The sequence below is a fragment of the Macrotis lagotis genome, chromosome X, assembly GCF_037893015.1.
Source record: "Macrotis lagotis isolate mMagLag1 chromosome X, bilby.v1.9.chrom.fasta, whole genome shotgun sequence".
Lineage (NCBI taxonomy): Eukaryota > Metazoa > Chordata > Mammalia > Peramelemorphia > Peramelidae > Macrotis > Macrotis lagotis.
The window spans coordinates 139,056,309-139,073,212 of NC_133666.1; the positions used below are offsets into that span (position 1 = coordinate 139,056,309).

General features: G+C 36.5%; 1 protein-coding gene across 6 annotated transcripts in view; it reads left to right on the forward strand.

Annotated features, from left to right (window-relative positions):
- SDK1 (sidekick cell adhesion molecule 1) overlaps positions 1 to 16,904 on the forward strand; it is a 1,240,677-nt gene that overhangs the window by 1,011,743 nt on the left and 212,030 nt on the right. For all 6 annotated transcript variants that reach the window (XM_074200552.1, XM_074200555.1, XM_074200553.1 and 3 more), the window contains 3 exons: positions 5,355 to 5,464; positions 7,575 to 7,725; positions 8,378 to 8,615. In XM_074200552.1, the coding sequence (XP_074056653.1) occupies positions 5,355 to 5,464; positions 7,575 to 7,725; positions 8,378 to 8,615 (499 nt within the window). The remainder of the gene's footprint in view (positions 1 to 5,354; positions 5,465 to 7,574; positions 7,726 to 8,377; positions 8,616 to 16,904) is intronic.

Genomic DNA, 16,904 nt, shown 5'->3' on the forward strand with positions numbered 1-16,904 from the left:
GATGAAAAGGAAAGAAAATACACTTCTACATTCCATTCTTTACAGAAGTGGGGGACTATGGGTGTGGAATATTGCATACATTTTCAGATTTGCTTGATGTATTTTTTTGTTGAAATGTTTTTTGCTTTTCTTTTTAAAAATTTCTTGTTATAAAAATGAGGGGCAGGGAGCCTCCAGCCTGAATACTATACTGTCTGGCACTGCCAAGGCAAAAAAAAAATTCAATAAATCTGGGAACTTTTTTAGTAGTGAATTAGTTAAATGTTTGACCAAGTATAATGATTTTATAAATATCCAAATGGCCCTCAGCAGAAAAAAGTTTGCCCACTCTTGTTATAAATGATAACTTTCTGGGAAGGGATATATTTGGAAATGAAGGTGACTTTAAGGGAAAAAAATATTATTAATTTTAATGGCATTTTTCCCTACAGTGAACTTGTGAGACAGAAGTAGAACAAGTAGTAGTCTACCCACTTGTGTACCCAACTGAATTCATTATCTTTATACCCAGGGCCTCCTAACTTCCCCATCCTCTCAATCCCCTAAATTTAATACTCCAGGAATCATTCCGGATTTCTCATTTCTCACTCCCCATATCCAAAGGGTTGGAAGACCCTATTGATTTTACTTGTGGAACATCACTTGAAGGTACTCCAGTCTCTCACCTCATGCCAAGACTACTTCCATAGTTTGCTGGTGTGTTTGCTTGTCTCATCTCCCCTCACTCTAATCTATCCTCTTTTCAGCTTATCAAAATGAGTTTCTAAAATACAGATCTGATCATGATACCCTCCCCCACTCAATAAACTCCACTAGCTTATTAGTGCCTCCAAAATCCTCTATTTGGTATTCAAAGTTCTTTACAAAGCTCTCCCACCTTTCTAGTCCTCACCACATATCATATTCTTTGAGTCAGTGACACTGGGTTTCCTCCTTTTCCATGAACAGTACACTCCATTTCTCAGTGCTGGGCATTTCCTCTAGGTATCCCGCCTACTTGGAATCCTCTCCCTCTTCAACTCTGCTTCCTGGCTTTCCTGGCCTTCTTTGAGTCCCAACTAAAGTCTCATATTCTACAGGAAGCCTTCCCTAACCCCTCTTTATTCTAATGCTTTTTCTCTCTGTCAGTTCCTTTTTATTTATTCCCAGAATATCCCCATTATAAATTTGACTGCTTATTTCCTCCATCAGGGCAGCTAGGTAGTTCAGTGGATAAAGCCCTGGGCTTGGAATCAGGAAGACTCATCTTCATGAATTCAAATCCAGAAATCCAGCCTCATTTACTAGCCATATGACACTGTGTTAGTCACATAATCTTCCTCAGTTTCTTCACCTGTAAAGTGAGCTGCAAAAGGAAATGGCAAACTACTTTAGTATCTTTGCCAAAAAAACCAAAATCTTAAATGGGGTCATTAAGAATTGGATGCTACTGAAAAACAACTGAACATTAACTCCTCTGTTAGACTGTGAATTCTCCTTGGGGTTAGGACTGGACTGTCTTTGGCATTTTTCTGTATCCCCAGCCTTAGCATCACGTCTGGCAAAGAAGTAGGTACTTAATATTTGTTTTGGTTATTATTATTATTATCAGTAATTAAGCATTATATTATTATTATATGCTTAATTACTGACTGACATTTTACAGATGAGGAAAGGGAAAACTCAACACTGTTAGCTTACTTTTCCCTCTTTCCATAGCTAATGAATGTCAAAGGCAGAGGTCAGACCTAAGTCTTCTCTCAATCATCATATAGGATGTGTCTCCTCTAATAGAAATTACCTTCACGGTTGTATTTACAGACTTTGTGATTTCTATGACAACACTTGCCTGTGGGGTTTAGGAGTTCTGGATCATTCTTACGTGTCTGGCAGCTTAACTTAGCTGAAGATTCTAGATCGCTGAGCTGGGAATGCTGCTTGCTAGGTGTAGTGATTTGCCCTGATAAGGATCAGCACTTTGGCAAGCTCATCAAACAACATTTTGATGTGTTAACCAGCCCTTTTGAGGAGAGAAATCCTCAGTAAAATACACAAACCATCAGGTTAGGAACAGAAGGATAAACATAGATACATCACTGATCATTATCCAACAGCTGGTTACAGGATGACAGTGTCTGAATTAACACTGATATGAGTTGTTATCGCTAAACTTTATGTAGCCAGGTATCCTGCCTAAGAGATAACAGATAGGTGCCACATGGTGAAGATGTCTAAAAAAAGATTAGTAAATTCAAGAAAGAAAAGCTTAAAAAAAATCCACAAGACTATCTGAAGTTTGCCCTTTATTCTCAAAGAAGACCATGATATCAGAGAGGTGAGGCCATGACAAGCACATGAATTGGATTTGAATGCGGGGTGCTGTTCTAAGTCACCAGCCTCATTTTCTCCTCTAGAGCCATCTGGGTCCAGTAACCAGATGTGAATCAGGACAAATGGAGGTGGCCCTGGATGTGAAGTAATCAGGGTAAAGTGACTTGCTCAAGGTCATACAGCTAGTGCGAATCAAGTGTCTGAGGCTGGATTTGAACTCCTGTCTTCTTGACTCCAAGACCAGTGCTCTACACATTGCACCACCTAATTATAAAATTAGAGGTCTTAAGACAATTAGGGATAGATGTAAAAGTCAGCTTTCTCTAAACCATTAGGTACTACTAGCTCTAAAGTGAAGAAGGATGGGATATGCAATCACAGAATACAGAATAATAGACCTCCTAGAGAACTTTTAGTTTAACTTCAGGAAACTGAGACCCAGGGAAACAAATAACTTCACAAAACTCATTTAGGTGGGACAGAGTTGTAACCAAAACTCAAGCCTCCTGATTCAAAATCATTACACTTTTTACTATGTTAAACTTCATCAACTTGCTAGAGTTCATACATTCTATAATGTCACCCTACTCATTGGAAGATGCCATATAGTATAATGGGAAGAATGTCAAGCTCAGAAAAATCAAGAGAGAATGAGAGAGAGAGAGAGAGAGAGAGAGAGAGAGAGAGAGGAGAGGAGAGGAGAGGAGAGGAGAGGAGAGGAGAGGAGAGGAGAGGAGAGGAGAGGAGAGGAGAGGAGAGGAGAGGAGAGGAGAGGAGAGGAGAGGAGAGAAAATAGACCATATTGCTGGGTCTTAGTCTCATAGTGAAATATCAGTTTTCTTGTAAGGTCAAAATCAATGGGAAGAAACAGGTGGGATGATGTTCTGCATTGACAGGGGCAAGAATTTGGTTGTAGAACCCCTTGATGTTAAACTTTTATGCTTCCCCACCCCTTTGGTCCCTTGACTGGGTCAAGCTCCATGATGTGCTGAACCTATTATGTTGTGTTCAGTTTGGGTCAATCCTTACACCACCCTTTCCTCCAGCTTAAAGCTGATTGAGTGCTTTGGGATCAAAACATAGTACAGAAAGAGTATTTTTTATAAATTATTTTAATTTGTGGAATAATACAATAATTTCTATAATATAGTTTAATAAAAAAAGATTGTGCTTGAAACTAAAAATCTACTAAGTACAACTTGCTTTTTCCTATTAAATGTACAGTTATCATGTAATTTTTGTCTTTTTCCCTGTTTTTTCTCCCCCCACCTCGAAAGGGTGACCATTAGACACAAATAGGTGTGTATATATACATATACATAAATAAAATATATATATTCTATTATAATATTATTAGTATATATTAGATATATAAATGAAAGTATTATTCTGTACATCTGTTTATTTATTAGTTCTTACCCTGGATGTAGATTGCATCTCTCCTCATATGTCCTTAAATAATAATAATCCAGCCACATGTGGAGACATGCTTATTTGGGTATACTAGCTAATGAAAACTAGCTGTTTCCATTTCTCATTTATAGGCTTGTAAATTTAGAATTAGAAGAGGTCATACTTACCCTTGACTCCAACTTCTTCACTTTAAATGAGGAAACTGAGGCACAGATAATGACTGGCCCAGAATCAGCTAGTCAGTGTCTGAAGTGCGATATGAACCCAGGTACTCTTGTCTTTGAGTCCAGTACCTTAATCTACTACACTGTGCTACTTTTCATCTATTGTGGACCAAATCTGTTGTGCCATCTGCAGAGGGTTTCAAGAAGACACTACCTTCTGCAGCTCCCATGTCAGTATCTGTAAGGTGTGTATGATCCACAAGGTGGGCAGAGTCAGAACAAAGAGGACCATCCAAGGATCACAGCAGGAAAACTGGGATGTGAGGCTTACATACCAGATGTTGATACTGACAGAATTTTCTCAATTTACAGAACTTAATTATTCTGCAAGGGCCTCTATATTTTGATATATATCTCACAACACCCTCCAACTGCTTCTGAATCCCCTTCAGCTAGAGCACTCTCATTGCCACCCTCCTTGTTCTCTATTCTCTCTTTGCCAAAGACTACTTTTGTCATTGCTCAGCTTTTCCTTCTTCAGAATAGCCTATGGCTTTGACCTTTCCCAAAGAGTTTATCATCTAATTTGTTGAATCATGTTTATGTCTCTTAAATCTTTGGTTATTTTTAATATTCCCTCAAAGAGAATAAGGGGAGAATCCTTAGAGTTTCTTCATCTTTTTTTTAATGTCTGACTCAACAGTTCTCTATCATGCTTGCTTTTTAAAAGAAGAATACTACATTTATGATTCATCTGCCACATATCTATCTACTCTGACCCCTAGATCTTTTCCTGCCAGATTTCTTTTTATCCAGGCATCCAATAGTCTGCTTTTGCTTTTGTTATTCCCTCTCTGTACGCACTATCCTATACTTCTCTTTGTTGAACTTTATTTTCTTTTGTTTCTGACCACTTCTTACATTTACCAAGGTTATTTTCAATTCTGTTGCTATCTTCCAAAGGGCTGGCTACCTGCCAACTTGGTTCCATCTGCAAATTTAATGAGCATGTTTTCTATTCCATCATCTAAGTCATTTATGAAATGTTAAACAGCACTAGACCCTGGATTGTTCTCATCTCAACATTATTTGTTTGGCCTGATATTCTTTCCTTGCATAACCTGAGCCTCCCACGTGCCAATCCTCATCAGGAACATACTGACCATCCAGAGTTAAGAGTATGACAAGGATAAGAGCTTAGAAGCTGATTACATTACTGGTGATCTTCTCGTCTGATATAGATATGAGTCATGATCCTGAGAAACAGGAGGTTGTTAAGAGGAGTTGTAGTTTGCCTCTCTTCAAGACCAAGAGGGCAAGAACTCCACCAATAGAAGAAGGTTAGGTGGCTATAGCTGGCCTTAAGATGAGCATGGGAATTCATAACTTGGTAGTCCATTTCATATGGAGTTTGGAAATTCATAGCATTTTTTTCAACCTACTTGGCATTCTCCTCTTTCTAAACAGATTGGTGCAATAGGCGATGATGAGGAGTGGAGCTGTCTCTATGAAGAAGAAAATGAACCTGATGCCCAGATGTTGGAGATACCAAACCTTATTCCCTACACTCATTACAGGTGAGAACAGCAGATTATAAACTTCAATAAGGAAAAATTCATCCACATATATGTATGTATGTATGTATAAAATCAAGTTTCTAAGTAACAACAATAGTTAATCAGACTTTAAAGACTAAGTAAAATACACAGGTGACTATTATTTCAAAGGCAATTATACCATGATCTTAGATTTGAAAGGTTCTTTTCATCTGCTAGTCAGCAATATTCCCTGTAGAAATGTCTTCTCTGTTGTTTTGGGATTGAAAACCAAGAACCTTGAGCAATCAGAGACATGGCTCTTTTCTCAAAAACACCATGTGCAGTTTTATTAAAAAAAAACAACATGCAAATAATGGCCACCGTATAAATAACCTTCTGTTTTCAATTATTAAAGGCCTTTCAAAGTGGCTCTTCTTACCAGGATGCCACTTATTATACTTGATTCTAAAACTTAGCCTGGCAGTAAATGCTTGGCCTTAACAAAAAATGGAGTGATCACAAGCCGTTAGAGATGTTATAACTTCCCGTAAGATCCTTGAAGGAGATGAATTTTCCAGTTATCACCAGATGTTGCGTTTGATAATGTCATTGTTCTGCCAGAACAGATACATTTTGTGCGCTCGGAAGAAAGAAATAAGAATTACTAATACAGGGCATAAGAGGTGAAATTGTCAAGACCGTTTTCTTTGCGTGATGTAAATGTTGAAAGGAACAAGCCATGAAGTGCTGCTTATTGAACATGTATTCTCCTGAATGTACTTCCCCAGAACAGAATAGACCAGTCATGCTTCTGTACCAAGGGTTGGATTTTTTTTTTTTAGAATAACCTTTTTTTCATAAATCAAGTCATTATGACTGGGGACAGCAGGACAGTCAGAATGTTAGTCTCTAGACTCAGGAAAGCTGGGTACAACTCTTAAACTCGTGGTATCACTTAAACTCTGTTTCCTCAACTGTAGAATAAGGAGATTGGGATAGGTATCCTTCTAACTAGGTCTATGGTCTCTTCTAGGACAAAATGTATAATCCTATACTCATTGTTAAATATTTGGAAAGCAAAAAAAATTATCACTTCTTACTAGAGGTGGGACCACCTAACTGCTCAGGACCTCATTTATAAAAGGGAAATAATATGTGTCCTACCTACCTCACAAGGTTGTTAGGACAAATACTTTGTAAAAATTAAGGCATTATATAAATGGGTGTTGCTTTTATTATCATCATTTCAAATATCTGAAAATTTTGGTATCTCTTTTTATTATAGTTTGAGACATTGGATATTCACTCTTTGAGTTCTTTTTTATCTTTGAGTTCCATTGTAGTTTTTTTTAATTACAGTATATACATGAACATATACTTATACACATATGTATATGTATTGTTTCTGTGTGTTTCTGTGAATTGATTCTTTCATTGAAATAATACCTTTCTATTGTGAATGAAAGCATGAAAATGAGCTGGAACTGAAAGTCCTGGGAGATAAGCAAGGAAAAACAAATTATTTTTAATTACTCAGAAGAAATTTTTCATTAAAAATTTCTATCTTTAAATAATACTGTTACTGTAATCCCATTAAATTATTGCATCAGGTAGGATTCAGAGTGAGTGACCTCTAAAGTTTCTTTTAAATTATACTACTAGTTGAAATAGCCATTTGAACCAAAATCTGGTGTTTTTTTGAATCTTGACTCAACTAGTGGTAATATGTAACATAGGTATCTGCTTGATTAATAGATAAAATTTTCTATCATTAAGTTATGTGAAGTTGTTTGATACTGCATAACTTTCCATCCTTTGAAGCTTCTTAGAAAAAGTTCTGTCATGCGCAGCTAGGTGGTACAGTGGATAGAGCACTGGGCCTGGAGTCAGGAGTACCTGAGTTCAAATCCAGTCTTAGACACTTAATAATTGCCTAGCTGTGTGACTTTGGGCAAGTCACTTAACCCCATTGCCTTAAATAAATTAAAAAGAAAAAGATATGTCTGAGTGATTATAGTTTAAATGAAATATCCTAGAAATAAGAAGGATAACCTTGAACCTTTGGGTAATCTGCTGAACTGCTCCCTTGAAAGAAGCATTCTTTTTCCTCTTGTTCTTCTCTTCCATTTACTCCATGGTTCTTCTTTAGATTTAGGATGAAACAAGTGAATATTGTTGGCCCTAGTCCTTTCAGTACATCATCTCGTGTCATCCAGACGTTGCAGGCTCCACCCGATGTTGCGCCTGCAAGTGTAACAGTTCGAACAGCAAGTGAAACCAGTCTTTGGCTTCGATGGGTGGTAAGTTATGAACTTCAGAGGGCAGGCTGCAGAGACTAGTGGTCTTGAAGTCAATGGGGTATATAAAATGAATCAGAAGCTTAAAAGTTTTTTGTCATTTTTTTCCCTAGTCAATACAAATCTCAACATTAAACCAGAAAAAAATTTATGTTTTACATTACATCTTAGATCTTGGATCTGCCCAGGCTGCTTTATTAATCATCAATATTCCTTTTTCTTGGAACTAAAAGATATTCCTCAGTGAGAAAAACCAGTGATGTTACATGCTGGACCTGTAAGTCCTTAAGCTAGGTCAACATTGAACCAATATTCAATATTTGTATGAGAGCCAGTTTGATATTTAATCAAAGTATACCCCTGCAAAGTAAAGCCAAAATGTATTAGAAGAAATTATGCTCAGCTGAAGTTAATGACATGGTTTCATTTAATTAACAAATGAAAACTATCGGGAGAAAAGTAGGATGGAAAGTATATACCAAATAAAATATTTTCCTTGATCAATAAAGGCAAATAAAACATAGACTGAGCACCATGAGATCATTACTTTCCTCTGAGTTATTTTTAATATTATAGGTACAAAATATCACCTAAATCAGTTAAGGGATTTCAAAACATCATGAATAGGTTATATTCTATCATTATTCATTTCCAGCCTCTCCCTGATTCACAATATAATGGCAATCCTGAATCTGTGGGCTATAGAATAAAATATTGGCGAACTGACCTTCAGTCTTCAGTAATGGTGCAAGTAATTCACGACAGATTGGAGAGGGAATACACCGTTGAGGAGCTAGAAGAATGGACTGAATATGAGCTACAGATGCAGGCATTCAATGCCATTGGGGCAGGGCCTTGGAGTGAAGTGGTGAGAGGACGGACTCGTGAGTCTGGTACGTAAGAAAAAAAATTCTCTTTGAGGCCATTTCACTCTTTTTGATCTTACTTTCAGAAGCTCATCATTTTACTTGATTCTCTAATCTTTAAGTTAATAGTATCTCATTAGCCTTTTTTTATCCAACCCTCTCTAGGCTCTTTTCTTACCCACAAAATTGACCTTGTCAGGTAAAACTGCATTAATGCTAATTTGGAAGATGTAATAGTACTCACAGAATTTAAGCTCAAATAAATCTGGGTAGGTTATTTTTTTATAGTGAAAATTAATCCTTGACTACTCCCGAAACATGTATTTTTTATTTTAAAAAATATTGAAGGAACTTCTATGTATTAAACAACTTCTCATGGGTGCTTCTTTTTTTTTCATGGGTGCTTCTAATCAGGGATGTGCCACTAAATGTTTAACAATCAGCTCTCAGAATACAAGGGGATGTACACATAACACATTTTTAAACTTAATCTGCATTATTAATGTTATCGTCATTATTTTCTAAAGTCTAAACAAGAGAAAAAATAGTAAATCAAGTCCTGATTTGTTGAATTTACTAATTTCCAAGGTATAAATTCTCACCCTACAAATCTTTAACAATTGACTCTCATGAGCTGGTATGATCAGCATATTTCTGCTTCCAGTTGTAAAGAGGATTCTTATGTATGGATTGAACTACATCAATTCTGAGGTCCTTAAGACTCTAAGATCCTATGATTCTATGAATTAATGTGCTCATGACATATTTATTTGATTTAATTTTTTAAAATAGGACTCCTGAAGCCTTTTCTATGCAACTATTTGAGTAAGCTTGATTAATTTGATCTGAGTATTGCAAATGCATGGATATAGCAGAACAGTTCATTTTAAATAGTCTCTAATTCAGATAGGACTTTCCAAATTTGTTCAGGTTTAACCTAAGTTATCAGTGGAGGTATACCAATGGTGAAATGAATGTGATCAATAACCTTCTCTATTTGTCTTATAGATAATATAATTTATTCTAGGTGACAGGTGAGAGGCTATTTCCTAAAGAAAAGTTTTATCAATATTTTCTCCAAAATCTATCAGCTGACATAATATCCCTAGAATTATCTCCAGAAATGGGCAACCCATGCAGCCCTCTAAGTCCATTTATGTGGCTTTATTATTATTATTATTAAGCTCATTGGTAATTTAGGTTATATTGTACTCATAAATAAATATTAAATCCTATATATGGCCCTTGTTAAGTTTTTGTTGGGTGATGTGACCCAGAGAAGCTAAAGAGTTGGACACCCATGATCTAGAGGTTAGGTTCCCCTCTCTGAAGCATTAACAGCAGCAAAATGTTAAGCCATTTCATTTAGTGCAAACTGAAGCCCTCATTCCTTACTGTCTGTCCTTATTTCCGTCTGCTTTTCTCCTTACACTAATTTTCACTACAATTATATTTTGAAATATACATCCATCATTATCAATATGTGAATAGAAATTGTGTTCCATTGGTCCTGTTATTCAGGTCAGTGTTGGTCAGTGTTATTCAGCATTTTCCCAAGAACAAGAAAGCACATTATTTAAGTTTTCAGGTAGCACCAATAGGGTAGAGAGATAGCCAACATCATGAAGGACAAAGTCAGAATTCATTATGACCTTTGTGGATTGTCAAACTAATCAGAGACATGCATAGGAAGGTTCCTTTAGGTCAAGTACAAAGGAGCACAAAAATTAACTGAACAGAGATGCTGCACCCAGATGGAGCAATATGATAATACAAATAAGAACACAGGGAAATGATAATGGGACTCTGTAGTGTCCACTGTATGAATGATATGGCCACCTAAGCTCCCAAGGGAGTTTTCTCTCCTCACATACTTTCCCCCTCATTCCTACTCATCCTACTGATGCTGTGTGTAGTTGTGAGACAATGAACTCCAGGTTTATAGGGAAATTATTTTGTTACTATGACTAATACTACTGATAATGTTGATGATGATGACAATGATAATGACAATAATAGCATTTTTAAAGTTCTTTAAGGTTTGCAAAACACTCTACAAGTATCATCATTTTAATCTTCACAATGACCCTGGGAAGTGGGCACTATTGCTATCCCATTTTTACACATTAAGAAACTAAGGCTGTCAGAGGTTAAGTGATTTAAACAGTTGTTGTTCTTAAGATGCTCTCTCAGTGGCTTTGCTTTGAGATTTTAAAAAAAATCACACAACTGTAATCTAGGAAATGGAATGGATGATAGACAAGACCTGTGATTTCATTGATGTAAAGAATTGCCTAATAGGAAACTCCTTTTACCTGTGTAGATAGAAAACCATGTTCTCTGAAACTTAGTTTCATAGTATCTGAAGAAAATAAGAAAATTGAATAACAGGATAAATTGGAGTAAGTTTTTTTAAGAAAAGAAAATATCTGTTTTTCATAGAAGCTTATAGCTAAAAATGAACCTTAAGATTATTTAGCTCATATAGTCAATGACTCAGATATGTTGTATAGCTATTTGGAAGCAGACATGATAATGGAATCCACAAATAATAATCTTCATTTGTATTCTATTTGAATTTGTCTTAGTTCATCCAAGAGCCTAGACTACACATGTTGTTTTCATCTCTGCCCAAGTGTCCAGAAAACTAGCATATCTCACTGAGTTGGCCATTGGAATTCTTAGAATTCCTTAGAATTCAATCTCTAAGTTGAGTAGCCTGGTTTTACTGTATAATATACAGAGTTTACAGTAAAACTGGGATATGCTTCCCGGTATTCTTACTCAGTGCTAGCCAGTTCATTTTACAGTAACTTTTCCTATTTATAGTTCTCCAGAAGGATGTAAAGAACCTAGAAAGAATTCTGGGAACAACAGCGACAAATAAGGAGTGGGCAAATGGAGTTTTTTGAAGAAAGGTAGAGTCTGGAATTAGTGAACCTTGAAAAAAGAAATTCTGAAGAGCATTTTAATACCAACAGTCCCCACTTTTGACTGTTTCCATTTCACAGCCTTGCTTGTCCAAAGCTGCCCAATAAAGACATCCTTTCCTTCTCACTACTTGTCCATATTTATTCACTGGTTCCTACCTAGTGACACCAAATTTGATTTCCAAGACAGACCGTAACCCTATGGGCTCAGTCAGGATTCTGTCTTAGTAAAATCTACTTTAATATGGTGTCTTTGGGCATATATTGCTTCTAAAGGTGGGGACTGCATATAATAGTCTTTAGGTATATAAAGAGCTTTTACATAGACTAGATACCAGCTATTCTCCAACTTTCCTAAAGACAAAATAAGAAGAAATGACCTTAAACTGTAACATTGGTAATTTGAATTAGATTGGAGGATGAATTTTCTTAGTAACAGAAACCACTGGAATGGGTTACAAATGATCTTCAAAAAAGGATGAATGTTTAAGGGTGTCCTTTTCTAAAGATGGGGAGAAGATGGGTTAGATGACCCCCTCAAGGCTGTTTCAAAAACTAGAGGGTATTTTAATGTCAGAAATGAAAAATTAGACCAAGCTGTGACCATGCACAAAGCAGAGATTTTTAAAGATGCATTTTCTCTGATATCTTTGTTTTGTTGATTTTTAAAAAACCTTTAAAAGGCCTTTTTTATTTTTACCTTGCAGCTTATTTGTTGCAGCTACACATATGAGAGGAAAGGCAGCATGTAGATCAACAAGCTTTCATGCTAAAAGTAGAAACTTGGAAACAGCCTATGCTATTTGAATCCATTTACTTAAATAGATAAATCTTTTTTTAAAGGAAATATATATCTGATACTCAGTTTTCCAAACTGAAGCTCATTCTAATTCAAGAAAAGAATAAACACCAATTTAACATTTCTTAGAAAATACAAGATTTTAAGAAAATGAAAACTTGAATAATGGAACCCCAACTTGGCCACAATCTATGTTTAAATTTTGTTGTCATGGTTTTTTCTTGTGGTTTTGGTCCAAATGAACAGTGATGTCATACCACTGTGAAATGCAAATCAGGCTATATTCAGAATATCAACATGTTAAAGGTTTTGAGAAGAGGCCTTCCTTGCACATTGTCATTGAAAACTTACCTAGGTGATTTCCAAGAGCCTAAAGCTAAAGGAAGATGATTAAACTGGTCATCTGCCCTAATCGCCTCATCTGTGCCTTGCCTTTTTCCTTGTTGCAGATAGGAAACCTGTATCTCTGAGGGGGGGAAAAGGAGAAGTAACTTGCTCAAATAGGTTAGTGGTAGAATCAGAACTAATGCCCAGATCTCCTCATTCAGAATTTCAGTATATGAAGCAAACAGGGTTTAAGTGACTTGTCCAGGGTCACATAGCTAGCAAGTGTCTGAGGCTGGATTTAAACTCATGAAGATGAGTCTTGTTGACTCCAAGCTCAGCACTCTATCCTTTTCACCACCTAGCTGCCTGTCGATGGTGTAGTGCATAGAATACTTTACTGGCCTTGGAGTCAAGAGGACAGAAGTTCAAATCCAGCCTCAGATACTTGATTCACACTGTGTGACCTTGGGCAAGTCACTTAACCCTAATTGCCTCTCATCTAGGGTCATCTCTATTGCTTCTGATTCATATCTGGACCCACTGGACCCAGATTACTCTGGAGGAGAAAGTAAGGCTGGTGACTTAGCACCCCCCCACACTCAAATCCAATGTGCTTGTCATCACCTCCCTGATATCAGGGTCTTCTTTGAGAATAAAGGACAAACATCTTCATTAGGATATCACATTTTCTTTTAATGACTCAGAATCTAAATGTTCATGTAGGAAGGGGTTGAGGTATATCCATGGTCCAAATTGGGATGCACAGTTGGATGGAAAATTTGTGAAACTCATTCATTGGCATATATACCTTGGACAGATGCTGCAGATGGACTGTAAATTGAGCTCAGAATTGGCAGGGGGAGGAAAGTTAAATGGATTATTGTCTATGTGAAACTGCAGTTATTTTGGTGATCCTGGGCTCACTGTAAATAACCAGTGTTTGTCTAGTATTGTATTTTTTTTTGCAATACTATAGCCTAAGAGACATTGAGGTATTTTTCCAGGGGGTGGAAGGGCAAGGGTTAATGGGAGCAATCTGAAACACATTCTAAACGATGAATAATAAGAATTGGAATAAAGAATATCATCAAAGAAATGAATGAGTGAAAAAGAAAAAGGACTGATTGTATGTTGGGTAAACAATGAACAACCCATTTGTTTCATTGGTATTACTATCTGGCAAGAAAAATGGAGAAAGGTCTCAGGTCATTGGGTAGACCCACTCTGGCCAACTTATTGGAGGACTTGGACAAGAGTTTCACTTGTCAGATGTAAACAGACTGAGAACTCTATTATTGAAGAGAAGCACCTACCATTCTTGAGAAGGATTCAAGATCCAAAGGAATGTATGCATTTCATGCATTGTGTGTGAGAGAGGCAGCATGTATCTCAGCCTGCCTCTGACATACACTGATTCTGTGACCCTAAGTCATTTAAGCTCTCTGTACTATGAGCAATTATCTGAGATATGAAAGAACTGCCATTCATTGGTATACCAGTGTTTTATCCTCTTGGGAGTCTTCTCATCAGTCCCATATATTGTGTCATAGAAGTCAACTTGTTATGGTCAAAAGAAAACTCTTTGTCCTTTTTCATGATAAAAGGTGCTTTCCCCACCCCAGCACTCAGAAGTAGTTAAATGAGTTGCTTTTGGCAAAGTAAATGAATCACCCTGAGACACAAAAATAGAGTAGGAGGTAAATTTTTACTTTATATTTTTAGTCTGGCTTTTCTCTTCACATCATGCCATTCTTCCAACCTCTCCCCCTTCAGCAGTTGATTTATTTAGCTGGAAGATATGTAGTTTCATTTGTATAGTGTTTAGTTTCTTAGATAATGGATTCTTTGAAAAGTTTCCTGAGCAATATTTAAGCAACTGTAACTTGTGAAAACCAACTCAATAAAAGAGTTTTTCCTAAACTATTTTATGGAAGGGCTGATATCTCTTAGATGGAAAAGAACACTGAACTAAATTTAAACAGGATTCTGGTTTCATAATACCTATAATACACAGTAAGTAAAAATAAAGGTTGGAAAGCAGTAGAGTTGAATGGTGAGAGTCTAAAAGGAAGAGGCTGAAGAAATAAAGGGAGAAAAAAGATGAAAACCAGCAGAAAAGAGTTACTTGGGCTGAGAAGAGTTGAATAAGTCTTGAAATAAGTTATCTCACTGTGCCAACAGGTGTAAAAATTGATATTTTTCTACATATTATTAATGTTTTATATGTATGCATATATACATATATATGTAAACTTCAGACTTACTATCCCAACTCCTCTCATACAGGTGGGTCAGATAACCAGAGCTCAGCTTTTACATCTTCCATTCAGGTCAAGCTTCCATTCTCACATGCAACCCTACCCCCCCTCAATATTAAACACCCAGTACCAAGGAGATATTATCTCCTTAACATCATGAAAATCCATGATTAGCTTCCCACTATCAAATTAACCAGTTGATTCTTCTTCAGTGTTAATGAATAATTAACAGTAAATTGATTTTACTAAAGAAACAATTATTTTTTAGTTATGACAAGAGTCATATGGCAAAGTATATAAAAACATTCCTTTGAACTAGAGTACACTGTCCCCTCCACCTCCTTCATCCCTAGGAAGAGTGAACTCAGTCTTATTGTGGGAGCAACAATCATTCTCCCCCTCATCAAGTTAACTTTTGAGGACAGTTTAGCTTTGCCTTTGGGGAATACTGTTTCAAGTGTCAAAACTTACTTCTAGTCTGGTTCAATAACACGCTCCTTAGGGTTCTTACCTTCCTTTGTTCTGCCAGGGGATCTCTGATTGCTCTTCTGAACTTTCAAGATCTAAAAAGACCTTGTCTCAAAGGAAAGAAGACATAATAAACAGGTGACCCTATTCCAGATACAGGGGGGAACCATGTCTAGGAGGCCATGTATTCTTGAGCCAGCCATGGAGGAAAGCACATGATTAATCAACTTTTCAGAGCTAACCTTTATACAGGAAAGAAAAAAGAGTTTAAGATTCTCTGTATATATGCTCTATTGCAACTCAGCATTCAATTAAAAAAAAAAAACTTTCTACAACCAAGCAGTGAGCCATGATATAGGAAGTAGCTACAGAATACGTTTTCTGAAGTAGAGTGTATGACTCTTTATTCTCCTTTTCTGGAAGCAACCACAAGGATTTGGCACCAGTCAGAGCAAACAATGCATGCTTGAGGTACTGTACTCCTATTAACCAGTCACTATTACATTAGTATCATTTGAAGTCACTAAGATAAGACTATTTATGGTTAAAACCTGAAAATGAAGTTTCTTTTCCTTAATGTTCTGATTTTTAGAAATCTAGCCATCCAGTCTGCCCATATAACTAACCTGATCCAAACCACTCATTTGTACTCATTCTCTAGGACACAGGGTACCTCCAGAAAATGGATGTACATAACCAGGTCTTAGGGGGGAAATCAGTGATTACTCACTGATAGAAAGTAAGAATTGAGCACTTAGAGTTTTTTAGAGACTGACCTTGAGGAAACAGTTAAGGAATTGAGAGGAACATTTATTATGTTGCTATGGTGACTCACTTTTTTTAACAGAAAGGAATGGGGTGCAACACTGATTTTGGTCATAAAGTCTATTTGGTGGCTTTCATTCTCTTCTAAGATAAAATGGTAAAATAAAATCATATAAATGTTTTTCCCCAATGAAAATGATAGTGCTTCCTTTAATTCATAGCCGATTCAAGGTACCAGTTCATCACCCTTTTTTAAATATAAGCATATTTTAAAGAAATTTCCTGGTAAATGTCAAAGTGAAATTTATGAAAGCAACTAGAGACAAATGCAGAGATGTGGATGCATATTATGGCAGCTGGAGTCTGAAGTCATTTTTAGATTCAGGGCAGTAATATAGGATAGAAATGTCCTTCCTCACTTCTGAGTGGACAATAAAACTGTAATTAGACCTAGCAAACAAAACCAGTGCTCCTCTTATAAGATAAGCTGCTAATGCTTCCATCAGTAATGCAAAGAGATTTTCCTTTGAGTGGTTCCCATCAACACCTGATGGGTATTAGTTTTTCCTGTTATCAACTTTTTTAAGTACTGTGACTTTAAAGAAAATACTGGCTTATAGTGCTCAGACCTGATGGACAACCCACAGATGGTTAACCACAAATTCATCCTCTGCCTTCACACATGGAATATGAATTTATCTTCCTTCTGATGAGCACTCTGATAAAATTTTCTATTAGCTGGGCAGTGCTGCCTTCCATGAAATAATTA